The sequence below is a fragment of the Calonectris borealis genome, chromosome 4 (genome assembly GCF_964195595.1).
Source record: "Calonectris borealis chromosome 4, bCalBor7.hap1.2, whole genome shotgun sequence".
NCBI classification, from domain to species: domain Eukaryota; kingdom Metazoa; phylum Chordata; class Aves; order Procellariiformes; family Procellariidae; genus Calonectris; species Calonectris borealis.
The window spans coordinates 32122911-32145681 of record NC_134315.1 but is presented as its reverse complement, the minus strand read 5'-3'; the positions used below and the strand labels follow the sequence as shown (position 1 = coordinate 32145681).

At 42.0% G+C, this 22771-nt stretch overlaps 2 protein-coding genes across 3 annotated transcripts in view; one reads left to right on the top strand and one right to left on the bottom strand.

Moving 5' to 3' along the window:
* Nucleotides 1–523: 523 nt before the first annotated feature.
* Nucleotides 524–22771, bottom strand: part of PAICS (phosphoribosylaminoimidazole carboxylase and phosphoribosylaminoimidazolesuccinocarboxamide synthase) — a 40891-nt gene continuing 18643 nt past the window's right edge. The window contains exons 9-19 of one of the 2 annotated variants that reach the window (XM_075149151.1): nt 21339–21398; nt 20048–20238; nt 10114–10162; nt 9185–9382; nt 6350–6528; nt 5461–5640; nt 5259–5372; nt 3891–3974; nt 3608–3788; nt 2456–2614; nt 524–1751 (exon numbers count right to left, since the gene is read on the bottom strand). In XM_075149151.1, the coding sequence (XP_075005252.1) occupies nt 1585–1751; nt 2456–2614; nt 3608–3788; nt 3891–3974; nt 5259–5372; nt 5461–5640; nt 6350–6528; nt 9185–9382; nt 10114–10162; nt 20048–20238; nt 21339–21398 (1562 nt within the window). In that variant the 3' untranslated portion in view covers nt 524–1584. Of the gene's footprint in view, nt 1752–2455; nt 2615–3607; nt 3789–3890; nt 3975–5258; nt 5373–5460; nt 5641–6349; nt 6529–9184; nt 9383–10113; nt 10163–10620; nt 10684–20047; nt 20239–21338; nt 21399–22771 lie in introns of those variants that run through there. The other variant, XM_075149153.1, reaches the window with a different exon arrangement.
* PPAT (phosphoribosyl pyrophosphate amidotransferase) overlaps nt 10701–22771 on the top strand; it is a 47392-nt gene continuing 35321 nt past the window's right edge. Inside the window, exon 1 of the mRNA XM_075149156.1 lies at nt 10701–10894. Coding sequence (XP_075005257.1) covers nt 10767–10894 — 128 coding nt within the window. The 5' untranslated portion in view covers nt 10701–10766. The remainder of the gene's footprint in view (nt 10895–22771) is intronic.

The following is a 22771-nucleotide window of genomic DNA, read 5'->3' as shown; positions in this document are numbered from 1 at the left end:
CGTCTTTTTCATCACTAGCCCTCGCTTTTATTGATATTTCATTTAGAAATTCATTAGAAAAGCAACCACCCTCAAGACTAAGAAAAGAGTTCTTGTTATTTTGCTTTAGTGTAAGCTTTGACCAATTAAAAAATTGCCTGCACTGAACTCCAGGAGAGAGCACTGCCGAGAGCACTGTTTAGTGCTCTTCTATACAGCTACACGTAAGGTGTGGTCCCACCCAGTGAAGAAGGCCAGCAGCAGCATTTAATCCAGTTACTCACAGCAAGGGGTAAGCCTGACCTACCACAGACTCGTACAGCAGTACCTGAGGAGCAATGCAACACGGCTTCCTGTAACAGCGAGACACTTCAGCAAATAGTGGAGTATCTTCCAGAAGACTGTCACCTAATACCATTCTATGCAGATTTTAGTGCATAAGCTTTTTACAAGAGTATTAACTAACATAGGGTCCTGAAGTTATGTACCACAGCTGAGGGCTAGTTTTTGAGGGTATTTACTCAATAAATCTCCATGAAGAAGCTTTGAATTCAATAGTTTATTTATAATTGTAAAAGCATAACTGTTACATACATTGAGTAATTGCATATTTGTTAGAATCGTACCTACTCAGAAGACTGGTGTGTGCAAAGACAAGACAGTCATGCTTAGATTTCCCCCCAGTAGTTTGTTGCTTTACTATTTATTCCCCCCTTCAGTTCAGTAAAATTTCCATAGAAAGAGTGAGGAAATATAGGTATATAATAGCTAGAGTAATTGAAGTGTTTGACAACATCACATAGGCCCTTTAGAACTACTGAAGGTAGAGATCTGCCTAGTATTTAAAAGGACAAAAACTGGACTAGGCAACAGTTACAGCAAACAGGCAACAAGCCTAGTTACAGTTCACTCAAACCATTTGTATTTACAGCTTGTTATGAACAAGAGAATTGGTGTCAACTTTATCACATCATTCCAGAAGATATCAATGGAATATGTATACACACACACACTTAAAAAAAACCATACATGTATGTATATACATTTTTAAAATAAGGCAGGTATTTATTTCAGGCTCTTAAAACATTTTTCCAGCCCCTTTTCCTATTAATACAGCATTTGTTGCCATTTTATTGCTAAAGAAAGCATACCATCATTGCAAGCAGAACAGCATCAGCACTGGCTTTAGTTAGCAGTCCAGTTGAGTTAATAAGGTTCAAGACATACATTATTTACTATGGAAGAATATTACTGTTACAGAAATACAGAAGATTAGTTGAATTCTATTTAGATCGCACCAAATCATTCTCTTGACATAGTCTGTAGTTAACAGTATACACTAAAAAGCAGAACAGCACCATTTTGGAGCAACAGAGAGAGATACCTAATATTATTTCCCCATCTTTTACTAAGTTGTTATATTAAAAAAAAAATACACAAGGGAAGGATGAGGACACAACAGACTTCATCTGCTGCTCTAACAATGCTTTCTTCTGTAAGAAAGGATGCAGGACTTTTGAGCTCATCCAAATGTAAATTCTCATATGAATTAATATGCACGCCATTATCTTTGCGTAACTAATAAAAGTTATTTGTTAGTATGGCTTACAAGGTGCACTCTCGAAGTTTTTTGTCAGCCTGCTTCAAGGAGATCCAGGTGTTTAACATGTTTGATCGCAGTTTGGCCCACACCAAATGGTTGTTTAACCCAAATATCTGGGCAGCAAACTGGGCCGCTCCTTCAGGTGACAGAGTGGTAGGACAGCCAAGACCTGCAGAGAAGAGAGTGCCACTTACCAAAGCATATTTTATAGTCAAACAAAACACTGCCTCTGAAGAACAATTTAAGACAATGTTTGTTTCAGCCTCCAGGAACCACATGATCTAGTTTTAAAGCTACTGAAGTGTCATGTGTTCCACTACTTCTAACACGACTACTTCATGGCATTTTAAACCAAAAGCCATCATACCAAATGACTCTCCTTACACAGAGGTAACAGACTTCCAGGCCTCCTAGTTGCCAAGCATCCATTCAAGTCACTAACAAAGTTAAAAATCATACAGGTAGCAATGCACTGAAGTAATAGTTAGAGTTAAGCTTACCTACACTGATTCTGGAGAAAGATGTTTTTTGATCTTTGATCATAAGGAAAATGCAGCTCTATACCTGAACAAAATTCAATTATTTAAATCCCCATTCATATTAATTCCAATTCCAAACTGGAATATTTAGCAAGGATGAGCCAAGGTTTATATTTTTCTAAAGATTATTCTTATGTAATCTTTGCTCTGTCTATTGGGCTTTTTGTTATGAAGAAGTCAAAGACCGTATGCAAGATATTTCACTTTGTTGAGTACCGATCCAGCTACTTTTCCAGTGTTTTGCCATGTGTGTGTTCGTATACATATGTACACTAGAACAACAACAAAAATAGAGCCAGGTCAGAACAAGAGCACACGTTGAAGATCATCTTACCGCTGGGTAGTCTGAGAGAGGACCACACGTCCTGACTACCCCAGTCAGCTGAGAGTGGAGGACAGTTGACAACTGGGTAAGCAGTGTTACCCGACATTACCGGCCCCAAACCGTTGCTTCTGCCAGCCACTGCAACGAACACTGTTGGGATTCCATCTCCTGGGGGTGGGGGGGAGGAAGACATTCAAAAATAAGCAATCTTGTTCTCTACTACTTGCTTTTGTGGGAATTTTATCCGAGTCCAAAATCCTGTTTGCACCTATTTTGTCAATTCCATTACATAGCGCTAGAATTTTGTGTCTAACTTCTCCCTTCACAGAAATATCTTCTCAATCTTGCAGCCTTAAATCCCAGCTACTGTTTAGCACAACTGAAGTTAGCATGTCTTACTCTGCCTCTGAGGGGAAGTCTCAGTATCAGAAGAATAGGTGCTGCTTAGCTTTGTAGACAACATAGCCATTAAACCTTTGGCATCTGGAGAGTGTTCTTCTTAAATCTTACACAGTTCACCTCAAAATAAATGTTTCTCAATTATGGTTACCACATCTGCAGTTTCATCAAGCAGAAAGTATACTCCCACAAAAATAAATAGTTCTTATCTCTCCTCTGCTAGGCTATAAACACTTTTGAAGAGATGTCAAGTTTTCTTGGTAAAGATAAGAATTTAAATGAAGTATCGTTTTCTCATGGCATGTAAAATAACGAGCAAGAATATTTTCATTAGACAGGCAGGAAAACATGATGGGAGCAACATCTGCCTTGTAAATAACACATAAGAATATTCAGAGTCAGCTAGAGAAACTACCACTCTTCCTCATTTCAGAAGGGCCATCATCACCAGCAAGATGCTACAATAAGTGTATTAACATGATCAAGGCTTGGGCAAAGTAGTTCTGGCACTGGGATAAAAGCAGAGGTTAGACTTTGAGTAATGGAAGCTGTGGCTGGGCAGTAGGACAATATATTACTCCATAATTGCTTAGTGCAGTCTATAACCTGTTTTTATGTAATTAGCAAGTGTAGAACAGCATTGTAACAGCTTGGTGTCCGTTTCACAAAAAATGGAAAAACCCCACACAAATCCTTAAGTTGCCAAATCATTCTTGAACATGATACTGTTTCAATCCAAATCAGTAGTTCTTTGGCATTTACCTTCGTATTCTGCTTTGATCCTCAGGGTTTCATCTGGCCCTTTGTGAGCAGAGGTCACTCTTAACTCACAAGGAATTCCAAAGGTTGCACATGCCTTTTTTATTTTTTCGCAGTGACTGAGGTCAGAAGGAGATCCCATCAACACCACAACTCTACCTTGGCTCTTTGTTTTCAGAAGCAACTAGGGAAAAGAGTGAAGGGGGGCGAGGGAAAGAAAAGCAGTCAACAGGATTGAAGACATGCAGTTATCGAAGTCTAGATACGTTGTTCATAAAACAGATACCTCCACTCTTTCTGCAACCCATTCGAAGTTTCTCTTAACCATTTGCAGTGCTTCAGGAGTCACTTCTTTCAGGTCCCGGTAGGACTGAAAAGAGGAAAAAAATAATACTGAAGTTAATGTGTTTTGGGTACACAAAGCACTCCTTTTGCTACCATAATTGATAAGAATACCCCAGCTGAAGTATTTATGCAGTTTCTAGCAATTCCACAGGAAGGAGAACAGAGATTGGTACAGATATAGGAGAGAGTGGATATGGAAGCAAGGAAGAGCTATTTAATGAACCATCTCAGTAGGTATAAACCACCTTCTACATTGCAATTCATGGCCATTTGCAACATGAAAGGCTTTTAGCCACAAGGGTATCCAGGTTTTGGAAGCTTCCCAAAGGGTAAATTTAAGGAAAGACATACAACCTTTAACCTTTGATTTGTAACATGATCGCCGGCACTAGCCAACCTAGGTTCTGCATGATGTTATCAAGTATCTTATTTTAAGGAGATGAGCAAAAGCACTGTCAGATCAATTCACTCAAGCATGCTACTACATAATTCAGGTAAAGTAAACAATACAGCAGTTCTGCTTCCTAATTTAAAGAAGTAATACCCCTCCTCCTCCCCCCACCCCTGTGGCTTACAGCCACTTTCTCTCAGAGGGTCTCTGTTACTAGTCTCAACGACTGTCACAGAAGCTCCATGGCAGCAGCATTCCCAAAGCAGTTCTTTCATAGCTACTTATTTTGTAATTCAGAGGTATTTGACAAGTGTAATTGCTACAAATTTAAATATAGGACAAGTTTTATTTCAAACTTATGTTTGCAGCTCTCATATGTGGACACAGTCTCTTAGTAACACTTAGAGACAACTGAATATTGAATTCAAGCTTAACCAAAATAAATAATGAAGAAAAGCATCCTCCCTGCAGATCCCTCTTATGTATCACCAGATCTCTATTAGTAGAGGATACCACTCTGAATAAATAGAGAAACTTGGAGGCAGACCTGGGAACCAAAGCTTCTATTCTTCCTACCGATTTGTTGTCCAACAACAAATTTGTTTATTAACTGTACAACAAGTCAAAAATTCTTATTACCCCTGGGAGCTCCACGCTTCATTACAATAGCTCCAGTCAATAGTGCTGTTGGGCATTCCTATTGAAGATATACAGGCAGAGGATATTTTCCTACCATAAACCAGATAATCAACTATTTAATGAGAACTGGATTGGACATTAGGTACCCTATGAGCTGTACTCTGTAACAAGATAAGACTATCTAGAAAAAGCCATTCTGAAAGCAGATGTTTAACTGTAGGGTTTACTTTTTTCATTCTCCTTCCCAACTCACTTAGAAGGTAAAGATTAAAACACTACCTGTTTGTCCTTCTGCTGGCTTCTGTCTCCTGATGGCCACAGTCTCCATGAGTCATTATCAATAACATCAGCAAGAACAATTTCTTTTGTCAGAATATTAACACCAAATTCAATCTAAAAAGACAATAAGAATCCTATTTTAGGAACTATAGTGATATATTTCCCATCAGAACCAGGATCGTAAGAAATCAGATTCTTATACCTTCAGGTCTACCAGAGTGCAGTTTTGGGGCTGCCATGATTTTTCCAGGATCTCAAAAATAGCTTGAGTAGAACGAGCCATAATATCCACTTCAGTCTGGCCGATAGTAAGTCCAGCAAAACAGAATTTTGCTTCAATTAGCTGCTCCTCAGACCACTGTGGATCATTATTAGCATCATCCTGTTAAGAAAACCAGAACATACACATCATGTAATTTAAGCTTGCTATAAGAGGAAAATAACCATTAGAAGATAATACTAGGTCTTGTTTGTTTGTTTTTCAAAAAACAAATACAGGCTTCAAACTAGTATTTTATGATTAGCACTAAAAAAAGTGACAGCAACATTGAAAACACTTGCTGTAACATCTGAACATCTTTAAAATCACTCCAAGTTTGGACAGTGCCTCAAGAGTAACAGGGTACACTACAATCAACACTTTAGGTCATAGTTCACAAGACACTTTTTTCAGCAGGATTCTGAACTTCTTTGGGAATGCATAAGTGACTCGCTAGCTACTTACCCTCACCATGCAAGTAGTGTTTATTTTAATTTCTTCAAATATATCAACACATCCATTTCAACTAATGCATTAGGTTTATGCTTAGAAAGTTCTTATACCTTATAAAGCAAGCATTTTTCTATTTTATATACAGTTTGGCTTGTTATTCTTTGATGGCCCTGTAAGCCAGTATTACATTATATGCACTTTAGACAAAACAGCTATTGGACAAGAATGCAAGAAAATATTACAATGACAAAACTACCAATACTAAGAGGATTGGTCAGCCACTAGCACTACTTGCTTTATTTGTCAGCATTTTACAGGAGATAATACAGAGTTCTAGCTCTGTTTAAGTTTGATTAACATCACAGGAAAGGAAACTTACCTTGTAAAACATCTCAATTTTGGGTGGGTAAAACTTATATCCTTCTTTGACACCAGGGTTTCTTTTGAGGAAGGAGCCAGTAGCAATTCTTCTGCACACCCATTCAATTGGGATCATTTCACAGTGAGCTGCTATGAATGCTGTGTCACTCTGTTTCCTGACAAAAGCTGTTTTGATTCCTAAATATAAAGATGGCAGCTTAGTTGCATTACTAGGCATACTCTACAGTTAAAAACAAGAGTCACAAACACCTTTAAGTACAACTGAATCTTGTACTTCTCCAGACTTAAGGGACACATTGAATCTCTTCAGGATATTTTAAGCCCACTCGGGCCTTGCAAAAGGCAATCAAATGCCGTTACCTTCCACATTAGTTTTGCCAATTTTATCATACAACACTCACTTGTAGCTCAGAACCTTATGCTCTGGTCAGAAACCCTATTCTTGCAAATAATTTTGTTCACAGAGCTTTAAAAAAAAAATCTATCCCTCACAATGTTTTTTTTTTAAACAAAAATTAGCAGCAACCAAGTACCCAACCATGCTCTCTGGTGGAAGATCCATTATACATGGAACAGTACTTGGAGGCTTTCAAAGGAGTTAGGGGGCATGGTAGTCTCTACTACTTTGTTTAAGAAAGGAGGATGGGGCAGGGAAGAGAATTACTTAGTCCTCCCTTTCATTACAAACTAACATTTATTTAAGGCACTAGATCTTAATAATTTGTTAGGCAAAAGACATTAAGACTTAGAAGCACATGCACACACACGAACCTGCTGCAGCAAGTCAACCTTCTTATGTAATTCTAAGATGACCATATTAAACAGGGACAGCCAACACGTGCAGATAGGCACTGTAAGTGCAAAACAGCTCTTTTTTCTATTTTACTCTTGAGGAAAGTCCCACCTTTCTCCCCCCAGGGCAAGACAACTGCCAAGCCCAATTAGCATCTGCCAGAAACAGAAGACAAACGAGCTGCATCCAGTCAAACCAAGAAGTAGCTCTATTCCATTCCACTTCCAGAGCCGTAAAGGAAGACTTAAAAGTCTTAAAATACAGTATTAACATTGAGACTTCATATTTTGTTGTATTCGCCTCAAGGGCAGAATGATTTAAATAATCAATTGCACATTATGTCACTTCTACATCCAGGCATTAAGGCCCCCACATGGTTTACTACTACATTTTTCATCAGTGCAGATGCACGCTTTTGAAGGGCTGACATTAGCCCCATTATAAAAGGGAGAGAAACTTTAACAGAACTTTGTAAATCATCACCTTTGAAAGAGTAGGTTAAGAAGAGTTGCGCAAAGCAAACAACTACTTCTATGATAAGGCATTCACATTTTCAATTAATGCCAGTCAAATAAGCAAACTGGAGAAGAACCCTGAAAGTTCTTTTGTTGCTTTAAAATGCAGCTGCAGTTTACTCTGAATATTTTTCCACAGCACCTGAAGTTTCTGAGTACAAGCCATTTAAGGATCTTTGAGAGGTCTACAGCATGGCTTCTTCACATTTAAAGTTCATATCTGTAGGATATTTAATATTTTGATTGTTATCTTAACTATTGCCATTTAAGAATTAGGCAAAACATCTCATTAATTGTTCCTAAAAGAAAACTGGTAGTTTTAATCAACTGCAAATATAATCAGAAAGACCTTGGAGGCTTCTCTGTCCTATATGCACAACAAGCTTCCCAAGAAAGCCAGTGACTGAGGATTATACTGAATGACTTGATATATCTTTGTCTCAGCCCATATTTTAAGAACTACTTGTACAGAAATGTAGGTAGCTACAACTCTACAGAAACCATCTTTTTCTTCCCCACATATGAAACATGCTGGGACTTTACTGTTTGACTGAGAACTATTACTACACCTTGTAACACATCTTTTAGAGTAACTCAGCTAGTACTTGAAGCAATCTTTGTGCGAATGCTTCAAAGTGCACTGAGCACGCAGCTATAAGCGCTCTTAACCAAGTTTACTGGTGCCCGTATTATAGTAGTGTTTGCAGACTGAAGTTAGAAACCCACCAGCACAAATCCCTCTTTGCAACTTGCAAACTTCTCAGTCAAAGACACTTCAAACTGCTTTCTCAAAGCAAAGATACTGGCTCCATTTTTGTAAGTGTGGTGCAAAACTTAAACTTGAGTGACTCAGTTAGTTATGTACTCCATGAAAGCTCGCTTCTAGCATCAGAAATATTTTGAGTCTTTTAAAGCAAACATTAAGTTCCTGATACATGCAATACAGACCAATATATGCATTTGCAATATAGTCCTCATAAGTGTTTAAGCACAAAGCATATAGAAAGTTTACATTGATATAGCATACACAACTGAGAGGGGAAAAGAAAAAAAATATATAAAAAGCTACTCTAATTTAATCTTTAACATTCATACACAAATTTCACACAGCTTAGACATAGTTTGGTAGTGCCACTAGCTAGCAGTGATTTCTATGCAGGCAGATGTAGTAAGAGAGGCGAGATGCAAGCAGTCCCGTATTACAGGCAAGGGGACGCGGGTGTAGGGAGGAACTGACAAAAGGAAAGAGGAGGATTAGGGGTGTGTCCAAAGAAGCAGGAGAAACTATTGTAGCGTTAGCTACGATTAGAAGATTACTTCAGATAGTCTCACGTTCCAAATGAACAAGTCGCTCACCCAGCTCTGTAGTACCAGAGGGAAAAGTGCAACTAAAAACTAATAGAAGAGACACTAAAAAAAAAACCATCAGAGCCTCAAGGCAGGACAAACCAACATGCAGAAACAATACTGTTTTGTAACAATATCTGTAATACACAGGCACGTATTCTACCTTTGAAATACTTACCAGCTTCTTGAAGCAACTGAAACACACAGCTAGTTGTTGTATTGGAAATGGCAGCCTTCCCTTCCATTCGGTCCTTCCTGGCTGCATTTCCCGCTGTTATTTGGTCTTTTGACTGCATGAGAACACATCCTGGGATATCTGGCAGCTCGTACACTTCTTTTGTTTTACCCTCATTAACTTTTTTACCAAGTTTTAGGTCTAGAGAAATAAAAAAAAAAAATCAGTTTTAGATTGAAAGAAGTTGTCTACTTCTGCATGTAAGCCCACCGAGTTCGCATACTTTATCACTTGCGTGCAGGGTGAGACCCAGCAGGATGCCACGCTGCAGCCGGTGACCGCGAAGAGCAGGCTAAACCCCCACCCGCAGGCCCATTTGCCCAGCTTTCCCCCCGAGCAGACAGGGCGAACGCAATCGCTCAAAACTTCTGCCCACGCCACTCGGGATGCCGCAGTTACGCGGGGGCGCTTCTGGCTGGAGGCGGCGGTGCGCTCCTCCGGCCACGCTGCCCGCCGCACCCGCGCAGGCTTTCACCCGCGGTGCCGGCAGAAGCCGCTTTTGACGATTTTTTTTCGGCTTCGGGACAAACGCAAAGCTCAGAAAGCCAAACGGCGCGGGTCGGCAGCGGCTGCCGCCCGGAGCGGGAGGAGGCTGAAGCTTCGGCTCCAAGCATTCACCTGCCCCTCGCCGCCTCTCCCTCAGGCTGGGGCGCTGCCACCCACAAAAAAAAAAAAAAAAAATTAAAACTTTGCGGGGAAAAAGTTCTCTCCCAAGCACCTACACACCAAGCCCGGCTGAGCGGGCACCGGCCACTCGGGAGCGGCGCCCCCGACCTCCCCGCTTGACCGTTACCGGATCCCCTCGGCGCCCAACGGCCGCGGCGCGCGGGCCACCCCTTCGTGACTTCCCCTGCCGGGGGGCAGGCAGTTACCTGATGCTGCGGGGGCCATGGCTGCTGCGGCGGCGGCGGGAGCGGGCACCTAGGGCACAGAAGAGAGGCTCAGCACGCGCCGCCGGGCCCCGCCGCCGGGGTAAGAAAGGGCCGGCGGAAGGGGCGGGCAGGCGGGGCGGCGGGCAGCGGCACCGACCGCCAATCGCCGCCCAACGCGGCGGGGATGGCCCGCGCCCCTCTCCGCCCCGCCAAGCCCCCCGGGCGAGCCCCGGCCGGCCGCTCCCCCCCCCCCCCCCCCCCCCCCCGCCACTTTCGCGCAAACACGGCCCCGGCCCACTTCCCGGCCAATGCCGGCGCCGCGCCGCGCCCGGCCCCCGACTCCCCGCGCCCCCCACCCCACGGGCAAACACCCCCGCCGGCCTCTTGTGCCCCGCGGGGGCAGCGGGGCCGGGGTCGCGGGCCTGGCTGGAAGCGGGGCAGGGGGCGGGGAGGGGGTCGGGGGCGCCCCCCCGTATGTAAATGAGGGAGGCCGCGCCGGCAGGCTACCGGCGTCCCCGCGCGGCGCGCCGCTGTTGGCTGCGCGCGGCGCCGGCAGGAGCGCGCGGGAGTCGCCACAGCGGGGCCGGGACCGGGAGCGGGGCCGGGGCCGCCCGCCGGGGCCGCGCCGCCCGCCGCCACGTGCTGCCCGCGCCATGGAGCTGGAGGAGCTGGGCATCCGGGAGGAGTGCGGCGTGTTCGGCTGCATCGCCTCCGGCGTGTGGCCCACGGAGCTGGACGTGCCCCATGTGATCACTCTGGGGCTGGTGGGGCTGCAGCACAGGTAAGGGGGCACGGGGCACGGCGGTCGGGGTCGGGCTGGACGGGGCCACCGTCCGAAACCGGCGTCTCCGTGGCGGGCGGGGCCGCGGCGGCGGCTGCCCCGGGGGTGGTCGGGGCCCCGTGCCGGCACGTGCAGCCGGGAGGGCCCCGGCTCGCCGGCGGCGGCAGGAGCGGGCTGGGAGGGGAGGGGAGCGGCGCAGCCGACGGCCTGCCCGCCCCGGAGCGCCCCGTCGCTTCCTCCCGCTTCGCGCCGGCGTGGAGCCCCGGCAGCATCCCGCTGGCGAAGCGCAAGGAACGCCCCCCGCGCCTCCCGCCCTCCCGGGCCGGCCCCGCCGGAGGAGCAGCTCTCGGGCGTGCTTTGGACCTCGGCTGCATCTCACTTAGGTCGCATCCGCTCCTGCTGCCGGCCGCCGCCGGGGGGCCCGGGGAGCGCGTCCCGCGGAGCCCGGGCGCCTCCGTGCGCGAAGCCCGCGGCGTGGCCGCGCAAGCGGTCGGCGGGGATATGCCCCGCTCATCGGCCGCTGCGCCCGCCGCCCCGACCCCGCCGGCCAGCCAGGCCGCGGCGGTGTGACAGGGGCGCTGACCGCCTGCCGGCCTCGCGGCGAGGCCCGGCCGTCATTCTCAGCGTCACTCGAGATGCTTATGTCAAAGTGTAATTCACACAAATCGGGACGACCGAAACGGAGTGCTTCTTAAGCATTTTTAGGCTGCTACTAGCCATAGTTGTTTAGATTCATCACCGTGATATAATAAAACTTCTTTTCCACCTGACGTGTCTATGGTGATGTAAAACAGACTAGATTCACTGTGATCCTTGTGGATGCAGAGCTGCAAAATGAAGTTTGGGTTCTGCTTCCGTTTGGTATTCAAAGTAATAATGTCATGCACTGACATACACTCATCATTTTTTCAGTGGTGCCAGAAAGGGACATCCTCCTTGTGGGAACACATGCACAGCCAAACACGCACATGCTAGTTTTGTAGTACATGCTAGGCTACACTTCTGTAGTACAAACACCTATATACTATGCTTAACTTTCCATTTGCAAAAAGTGGGCTAAATAACCACATTCCTGACAGTCTGGGAAGGTGGGCTTCTCTAAATACATGTGCACTGAATAGATAAAATGATACGTTCTTTGTATTTTTGAGGTCCCAGATATGTAAAGGTTGCTCTGAAATTGTTTTGGACCAACAATAGAAAATTGTTTACATTGAGTTTTTTTGTTTATTACAGCTGAGTTTCATATACTTTTACTGGTAAAATGCTGCATCCCTACATGACTCTCATATACTAACAATTTTCCTTGGGTTGCAGGTGTATCATTCATAAACTATATATATTTGCCAGTGTCCATCAAAAACGTTTTTATTGGGAGCAATAGAGCTGCCGAATCCAAGGAACAAAGCCATGTAATCAATAGTCTCATTTTAGGTTGTGCCATTTTTCTGTGAAGAGGCTGGGAAAAAATCATACCTCATTCGTGCTTACACAGTTACACTGGTGGACCTGGAGTTTCTTAGTTGGAAATAAAATGATGTATTTTCATTACTTTGCAGCTTATTATCTCAATTTTCATTGCAACCTTCTTTCATGATCTTTCAATACGCATTTTTTTCTTTTTTTTCTGATGGGCACTTGACAAGTATATTTGATTTCCATGAGCTCTTTAATATCAAATATCTCCTGTGGAGGACACAACTGTAGACAGTAATACTAATGTTGTGATTGAAACTGTAAGCAATTCCCAAGTTCTAGAGGAAGATACACACCTAAAGGCATACACTATCTCCGATTCTGATCTTCTAACTCAGTAATTGTCAAAATTTTTAAGGGATGCTTTCTTAGAGACATAAAGATTATTGCATCTGTAAAATGAAACGGTCTGTTCAATTAGGTATACCTTTGCAAGCACTCAATAAAAAACGATTAAATAGCTGAGATGTTAATGTTCCCATTTCCTTCTTTAATGTTCCTCTCTAACCTCTTTGCATTTTTCCTACTGTGAGGTATAGAAGAGGTGCCATCCCTATCAGGAAGTAATAGGATAATAGCTATTTTTCTTCCTTTTTGGAATGTCTCTTGAAAACCAGAATTAAGATTTAGCATTAACTGTATCAGTAAATTTCATTAAGTCCGTTCTTTTAAACTTAAAAACTAAGAAGTGTCTCTTAACCGTAGTCCTTTAAAAATAAGTAAATATGAAAGAGAGGTATGGTAAATATTAATGGGCAGTGCCAATCAGGCCTAAGTGACTAACAGAAATTTGACTGGCCACTAGAAAATACAGTCCTTAGACCTCACCTTCAAATTAGTAAGGATGTAATGACTACTGGGCCTTAGATACTCATAGGCATGTTCTTTCATATGCAAATTAGTCCTGTGCAATAAATCAAATTACAGAATTTGACCCTTAATTCGTCTTCAATTTTAAAAATCAGAATATTCAAGCATGGCATTGTATCAAACTGTACTTTTGAGATGACTGATCCACAAAGAAGAGGCAGCTGTTGGGAACATGTTTGATTTCTAATCTTTGAAATCTTATCTGTATACATAAAGATCCAGAGTATTTGTTACATGTCACAAAAACATGCAGCATAAATTCTTTGTGCTTTATGTTCCGATATAGCTGGTTGCAGCAATGTGAAGGACTTTGCTGTTTCTGATAAATGGCCTAAAATGAATTGATAGTTTGTATTACAGTGTTGAAAAGATATTATGGCACTGGAGAGATTTACTTCAGTGAGGATGTTTGTAACTGAAAACTTGAAACTCCGTACACTGGATCAACCCACCAAAATATTTAAGCATGTATTCAACAGCATGTGTTTGAGTGGTGCTCATTGTTTCACTGAAACTATAATGCATAAAAAATCGGTGTGCATTTGTAAGCAAGGTTCTGGAGCAGGCGCGCAAGTAGGCATATCATGAAAGATAAAAGATAGACTTGAATTTCACTATCTTGACATAAGCAACAACTTTAAAAGGTTTTTTGTTTAGGTTTCTTGTTGTTTTTTGTTTGTTTGTTTAATTAAAAAGCTGCTAGATTGTTCAGGCTTAAATTCACACTCCATTGTAGCAGAAGTTAGAACATGGCTTTTTATTGGCTTTTAGTTTATAATGGTGAACTGTGAATTAAAATGAAAACCAGTATATTCCTACTCATAGGATAATCAAGGCCTTCCACACACTAAGAACATTGTACCAATTTAACTTGAGACCGTTTTAAAGTGATTTTCATCTGGTTTTAACACATTTTACAGCTATGTTAGCAGTGAATTCTTGTTATGTTTGAAACTTTAAAGCTGCTAAAGCTAATGCTGTTACTCTGGCATCAACATTAACAAGGCTTAAAAGCGGATGTTCTAAAAAATCTTTACAATTTGTAAGCCAGGGAACAAAGTCACTGCAAAATCCACTGACAGCATGCCAAAATAAAGTCGGAGGATATTGGTAAGGAGAGGACTTTCTTGGGGGCGGTGAGGGAGGGAGGAGGAGTACTTTGAGTTACAAATCTATTAAACGTCATTTGAGTCCTTGACCAGGACAGATTTGCAAAGTTAATCTTGGAACAAGTGTGATTTCTGTTAACTTTTTGCAAAATTCCCTGGAAAATATTTTTGGCAGTAATACTGTGTACTGAAACCTGAGTATATCCAGCTTTGTACTGATTTTTAGAAAAGGTCTTTAAAAGGCCTTTTCTGTGCAGGTGGAAGTCCTAGTAAGGACTTCCGTGTATTCCTAAGGGAATACTCCTTGTCCAAACTCAGCTGGGTCTATGTATGGAATTTGTTATGAGAATCAAAGTAAATGGGGAGTGGAGGCTTGGCCAGCATGCTTTTTTGATACCTTCCCTGTTACTGTTCACTATTAAAACCCACACAACAGAACCCAAATAATCACTAAGTTAAGAATTTTTACTTCTCTTTCAATCTAGTAAAATTACTGGTTTACATTAGCCATCCTTCCAAATATCTACACTCAATATAGCATAATGAAAGTGTTTATCTGCATTTTATGTACAACCTCTTGGCTACAAGATAGATTTTTTGAAAAGGCTATTTGGCAAGCTATAGGTATCTTGTCTTACACTGTGAATCTTTCAAATGAAAAGCTCGAAATTGCAAGAGTATTTGGATGGGAATTTTCTGAGGAACATGGATATGCTACCGGTAATGATCCTGATAATTTGGTATGTAACATATTTACCCCTTCATTTCATCTCAAGAACCCATTATGGCTTCAGCAGATCCCCCATCCCCAGATGCAAGAACTGCAGTGTTAAATGTTTTAATTGTCTAAATGCCAAATTCTGTAATTAACCATATTTCTAAGCAAATTCCCTATGCAATATACTGGGTAAAATGTTTGCCTAGCTAGTGATTGAGTCTGTATGCTGTTTTACCAGAACATTCATGCTGGTAAAACATTCCTGAGTACTTCCAGAGACACTTACTGAGTGTGGATATAAACACTTTATCTTCTAGTTCTATCTTGCTTTACGTTTATAGGCCATTCTGTGCTGCTAGGTGCCGACAGCCCAGTTTAATTACATGCCACAAAGCTTACTCCTGCAGGAGGAGAGGAGGAGCGAGACCTTTTTGCTGTGGTGAGCTGTTAAATCCGCTCAGTTGTTTTACAAAACTTCCTGCAGGGCTCAGGTTCCTGCATGCTTGTTTTTGGAAAGTGAAGATAAGCCAGATTTCCATTCTAACCAAGTTCAAATCTCTTAGATGTACATGTCACAAAATGCAGTTCGGTCTCAGTTCTTACCTCTGGATGTGGACTAACCAAGAGGAATGAGATAACATAAGAAGGAATGAAAAAAACAGGAGGGAAGTGGTGCCAAAATGTATATACAAGAGGACGTTTCAGAGACAGCCATTATGTTTATTGTGGCCAACAGACTTTCCATGACATTAACCTAGCCATGGAGTTGGGGTGAGACTGTTCGTTTTTCTTCACATTGACTGTAGTTAAGTCATCCATGTAGGCACCATACAGCTCTCCAGTAATTTTCACAGGATTGCTCTGCTGGCTTGTCTGCCCATACCTTAAATTTGAGCCTAATGCACGGAGGGAGGGTTATTCACAGCATGGGAGGTTCATGCTGGGTAATTCAGTTCAAATAAACTGTCCTGGCTGCTCTTTCTGCCATGTCTTATACTACTTTCCTTGAACTTAAAAAAAGCAGGGTTGTTTGGAGGGGCTTTTTATTAGGTTAGTTTTAATTCAAATCAGTTCTGTCAGTTGTTTAACCACTTGGCCTCATGAGTGCTTGTGCCAATACAAAGGAGACCTTGCTGCAGGAGAAGGAACAAAGGGTGAGAGTCTGGAGGGAGAGTCTTTTAAGCAGACAGTGATGCTTGTGGATCCACCAACAATGCAATCATTTCTGCTCCCTGAAGCTCGTTCTCCCTGCATTTGGCCCAAATATAGTTTGGTCTACCAGGAAATAATGTAAATGGGGCATTCAGAGGATTTTCCAGGGTAACTGCCCTATCAAAGACGTGTAAAGTGACCCATTCATCTCAGTGAATGAGTGTGCTTTAGAGAAGAATGGAACTTTTTAATATAGGTCAGAGTGGGGATTGCTCCATTTATCTGCCATACCTCAAAAATTTCAGTATTGCCATTTGCAAACTGGGGAGGAGAAAGATTTGCCCTCACAGTAATCTGAATGCCCCCCTGGTAATAGTGCAGATATTTGAGGAGGGAGAAGAGCAAAGATCTCTGTTTTTTATAGGATTGCTACTCTTGCCATCATTACTTGGTGTTGGTTTTGATTTTTAAGCTGGATCATTTTCATGATGTAATTTACATTAAGATTCCCAGGAATAGTTACATGGAAACAACTTGGTCTGGCCTTTCTGCTAAAAAGGAACCATGTTGTGGATCTACGTCTAAGAAGGCCTCTCCTCCCAAACCCTTTCAGTCCTACAGTAGTGCTCTCACACGTAACCATTTAGCATGTGTCAGATGGTGTCCCAAATTCCATTTAACTCGGCCCATAAGTGTGCCTAGACTAAATGTTGTGTGACTGTAATAAATGTAAAGCTGTGATCAGAGCAGAGCCACAGCACAAGCTCAAGTGGATATAAACATACACTGGAAGGATGAGCTGGATTAACTAATGCTATTTTTGAAGGGACTTTTTTTGAGAAATCCTTCACTCTAGCGACATTCTGTTTAGCCCATTGTCACTACCCCGGGAGATGCTGTCAAAAGGAGGCAGACCATAGCTCTAGACAACCGGAATTTTAAATGTGCAACATTCATGTTATTTTTTTGCTAAGCAAAAAGTGATGTGGAATCATAGCTACAACTGCAGTGAAGAAAGGTTGTCTTGATGCCACTTTGATTTATATATCTCAGCATCCTACATATTCAAGTAAATTAATTGTTATCTGTATAAATGGGAGTAGCACATAAATACTAGATGATGCCAAATGCCCCATGCACTTGACATCTCTTACCATCTTTGACCAAAAATAAATGTGAACAGCAGGAAAGAAGGAGATAGCTTTCTGACAAAACAATTACCAAAAGCAAGCTATGCTTTGCATCCACAAAGCAGAATAGAAGTGGAATCCCAGACAAAGGGAAGTCCATCTTCTTTGGACATCCGTTTGTCAGGTAAATCCTGCTCTCTGGAAAGTTTTCTGAGAAAAAAAACTTTTACTTGGAAAGCCACTTGTGTCCTTTTTTTTCTGTCAGTTCTTGCTTCATGTCTACCCTCTAGTGTTGATATGAGCAGTTTCCAAGTAGAGACTGCGAGTGTGCTCTGCAGTTCTCTGCTCTGACCTACAAGAATTTAGACAGTCCTTTGCCTCAGTGCTTTTGTGCAGTTCTCACCTGAACAGCAGCATTTAAAAACAGATCTATATTTCTTGCAAGATCTGCTTATTTTAATGAATAAAATAAGTCTTTATTTATTATTTCCTGAAAGAAGAGAAAGTTTTTTTGGAGACATTGTACTGAATGACAGCAAAGTTTTGGAAAGATTGGGATCCTTGTGCATCACTTAGAATTTTAAGTGCAGTTTGTCTTCTTTGCAGTGCTAACTGCCTCCCTCAGGTTAGCCTTTCTTCTGCGAGGGCAGTCACACTGCAACAAAAACAACCTTTGAGCTGCTCAAAGTTAGGGCTAGCATAGCTGAGAATGTGCTGGGCTGCTTCAACTCACACAGAAAACCACTTGTTTTTTTTTTTCCCAACTGGGCTAGTCTTGTGTCAGGTTAGTGAGCTGAACTGGTTTATAGAGGATCCAGCAGGCATCAGGTTGCTCAGAGTAGCATGTTGAAACGGGGATCTTCTTGTTGCAATGAATTATCAAATCAGCTTCAGCTGCTTTATGCAACTTCAGCTTTGCACTCATGGGACAAAGCAGGTAAGGCAGAACATGTAAGTGATCCATACTACTTTCAGTACAGTTATTTTAAAAACTTAATTTAAATCTAAATTGAACTAAACTGTTTAAATGTACTAGAGTGAATTAGGGTTGGATCACACATTTTTCTGGTTCACACGTGGAAGGAGTAACCTGTGATTTTAGTACTGTTAGGAATGGTGAGGTCTTCAGCTGGCTCAGCATGTTCTAGAAGGATACCTGACTGCCATGATGGCAGGGACAGATCCCTTGTTCTCCTACCAAAGACAGCAGTTCCGTATGCAAGTAATATGATGCAAGTTCAAGGATGTATCTTTGAACTAACTCATTGCAAAGAAAGATTTTTAAACCAACGATGATACTAGTATTACAAGCCAAAGAAGGTTTATGCCGAGAAACCAATGTAAAATGTGAAAAGTGGTAGGTAAGCATACACTGGAACAACTGTATGTCTGTGTCACTGTATAAATGAATATGACCAAAAAACTATGATTTTCTAGGGATTTTTCTCTGACTTCTCAGAATTGTTTTAAAAATGCTAGTCAAATGGCAGACAAAATCTATCTTGGTGGAAATTATTTACCTTCGTAATGTCTCTCATAAAAGAATTAACAATAAAGTAATTAACCATAGAGCACAAAACAAAGCACTATATCCAGTAATATTTTTGCGTAAGATTTTGTGAAGAGGGACTTGGGTGGAATTTAGGCCTCTGTGTATAAAAAAACCTGGCGGCTGTTGCTGCTGCAGTAAGGACTTGACTGTTTGACTTCAATTGTGTCCTCTGTGTGCCCAGAACTGACCTAGCTTTGACAGGGCTGCATAGCTCTACGCCCAAACATGACTGAGATCCAGAAATTAGTTGTTCTGCTTGAATACACTGAAAGGAAAATCCTGGAAGTGCATGCCTTGCAGGCAGTACAGGCTGTAAGTAGAGTACTTACACAATCACGAAATGGAATAGTGGCTAGTAGGATTTTGCAGAGTAACGGTTAGTTATGGCATGGCATTTGTCACTTACCATGTCATTGTTCCCTGCACTGTTTCTATGTTTTCTGTACTTCATTTGGTTACTGAACAAGGCAGACCCCTTGCCCAGTACAGAACAGGGACCAGAACGCATGCCTCTGCCTTCTAGGTGGGCATCAACTTTGTGTACTTTCTTTCTGGCTCATTGAATTCTCCAGTTCATTGCTGCACAGCACCATACCTTCAGTGGGCAGATGAGGATGGTCCCCCACCCCAGCACAGGCAGGTGGTGACGCTAGGAGAAGGGTAAATGCTGATAAAGGAATTACATGTTGTGTTTTCCCTACCAGCCTTGCCTAACCAAAAAGAAGTTCTCTTATGGCTTCAACTGTTTGGTTAATTGCAGAGGACTAACTTGCTAGGAAGGTCATAGAGATGATAATTGGAAATGATGGGATGAAATTTTAAATGTACATGTTTTCTTTGATCAGTCAAACTGTTATTTTCTTTCAGTTAAGCCTGTTAATTGTGGCATGTAGGTGAGCCCAGGCATGTAGGCAGAGGTTATGTCTTTTACTAGACTAACTGACGTCACTGCTAAAAGCTCATAGTTAAGGATTATGATGGGAACTCATACCTTGTTTTAGTTTAAATGACTGAAGGTGAATATATTAAACGGGAGCAAGCATGTACTCATGTGGGTGACTTACACTCATAAATAAGTATTTGATTTCTTACTATCTGAGAGAATCTCTTTGCATGCTAATTTCGTAGAAAGTTCATTAAACCAACCTGTTGTATGGCTGATGGATCAGCATACAGCTGTGTTCTGTTGAGGTCTTGCATTTCTTCCTGCTTACAAAGCCTTTCTAACAGTAACTTTTTGCCTTCTGTTACTGTGTGCCCTCTCTCTGTTAATAGTTTTTGGAAGTGGAGAATGGTGTTTTCAGAAGCACTTTTCTTAAGTGGAACAGGTGACACCTCTGTGGACAAAAGCAAAGTATGTAGTTAGAGTGCACAAGTCAATGAACTGCTGACACTGAAGTTTAGCACATGCTAGATTTTCCTAATGCTGTCCTTCTGTTACGCTCTTTTGGCAGGCGTTGCCTGGTGTTGTGTAAGGGGTCATTGTATAATGGCGAGTAGGAATGAAGCAGACCTGGTAAAAATCACTCATATTTGAAACTTTCAGCTTTGCCTAGCTACTGCCTTCTGCAAGACATACTTATCTAATAGGCAATAAATGAAAGTATATTTAATCATAGAGTTACTCCTGTTAGTACAGTTTGTGATCGTGAAGTGAGCAGGTTGAATTCAGAAATGTTGTGGTGTTTGGATCTGTTTGTGTTCATCTGTCTGTAGACAAGACATCATTTTAGTATTAAAAATAGGGGCGAGCCTCCTAAAAACTAAGTTTGTCATCCCTCATTGTTGGACTTTTTGATTATTTAGGGCCTGACAATTCTGCCAGGAAGAAAAATAAGCTCTTGACCTTTCCTATATCAGATTGCACGCTGCATATTTCTATCCATCCCTTCATTTTTCTCTCTCAGTGATTCTATACCATATCTTCTCTTCGGAATAGCTGTCTTAACCTGTTTTCTCTTGTACAACATGTTAGATATTACACGTTAGACATTACAAGTTAGACATTATGTGTCTAAACATGTAATTTCTCCTCTCATTTACTGACCCATAGTATAACATGAGGAAACCACAACCATGACTGTGATATTGTCCCTATTTTCCTCTGAGCAACACACTTCATTAAGACATCATCTTCTTTTTAAAATCTTTTTATGTTTTCCTTGTACTTGATCCTTATAAATCAAAGAAGTATTTCCTGATGTTTACCTCATTTATACCAGGGATGAGGACTGAAATAAAGAAATTGCAGTTTTCCTTAGGCCCCCATCAGGACTCTTCTTTTGCAGATTATTGATGGTGAGAGAAGAATGTTGGTTTGGAGCTTGGTGTTAAGTTCTAGAATCTGTTTTTTTAACTGTTTGAGTACTGGAAACTAGAATCTGGCATCCAATTCAACAGCAGTGTATAGATGCTTTAAAAAGTCAGGGGCTCTTACCATCGTTCCATGTTTTTCTCTTGATACTCAAGGATCCTGTGTTTGCTGTAACATCTCCCACTGAAATTTAGAAGAGAAAAGTACAGTCAGTCACACACCAAAAAGCTTTATACTACAAAAGCAAATGCATTGGGACAAGTGACCTGGAGCAATGAGAATCTTCTAGAAAAGTTAGGTGCTGGGTTGGCACATAAAATCAGGATGGAGACATATTTATTTGGCAGATGCCTCAAACAGCTGAATAGCTAAAGCTTCTTTTCGGAAAGATTGTTTTACTGTCTCCTGCATCAGCATTCACAGCACAGATTACACAGTTCTTTTCCAGCATGCTAAAATGTAAAACAGCCAGGTTGGCTCAAATATTCTTAGTGTTGACAAATTCCATTCACGGAGAGCAGAAATGAACAGTAGTATCTTCAGTTTCTGGATTTGGAAGAAAACGTCTGTTTTAAGAATGTGATCAAGCACAAGAATGAGGCAGGTGAGAAGCAGTGGTGTCATCCCATGGCTGTGTGGATGTCATTCCAGGCTCAACTAATGGCACTACTGTATGGTGCCCTTGGACACCACATTCGGGCTCTGATTCATGACTGAGGACAGCTGGCTTAAGGATGGCTCCAGCAGTTTCTGCTCAAGCTGTCCATCTGGCCTCTGCTGCAGAAATGGTTCAAGTCCTCAACTAACATTTGCGATGTTGCAAATTATTATCTAACATATTGAGAAAAATCAGAATTAGTTCTCGTTTACCATAACTCACTGAGCTCTAAGCTAAGCAGTGGTTAAGCTGCTTCTACAAGAGCATCTGATCTGCCTGGAGCACAGGCAGGTGCCCCTGAAAGCTGGAGCAGTTGGCCAGTCATGAGAACCCTTACAGCAGACACAAGGTTAGCTGTGTGGTTCCTAGATCAGAGGTCTTTTGGTACTAAAATAGAAGCAAACTCTATTCAGAAAACTGATTCTGCTTTAGCAAAATTAATATAACAATTACAAGTGCTCAGATAAACATCACTGCCCTGGATTTTTCTTTCTCTTGACTGTGGTGTGAATTGAATCAGTGAAGTTTGGAGTCCTTGCACTTGGCCTTATTGTTACAGATCTCCACAGTTCTAAATGGTATGAGCTTGCAGCGCTCTATCCATAAGACTTTATATGCCTGCTTAATTACCTCTAAAACCTGACATGTTTTCTAGCACCATTTCACTGTATCTCACTTAAGCTTCCAATAACATTGAACTCTTCAGGTGCTTTCACTTTTTGTTAATGTTCTCACTTCTAAACTCCTCCAAAGACCATTTCCATTCGCTGAGTGCTGCCTACGTGACCATGCAGGTACAGGTTCTTCAGTTATTTTCCCTCCCCATTCTGGCCACATATTTCTGGCCCCTACAGCAGGGTCAGCAGGCAACTTTAAGTTTCATTTTAAGTGCTTTATC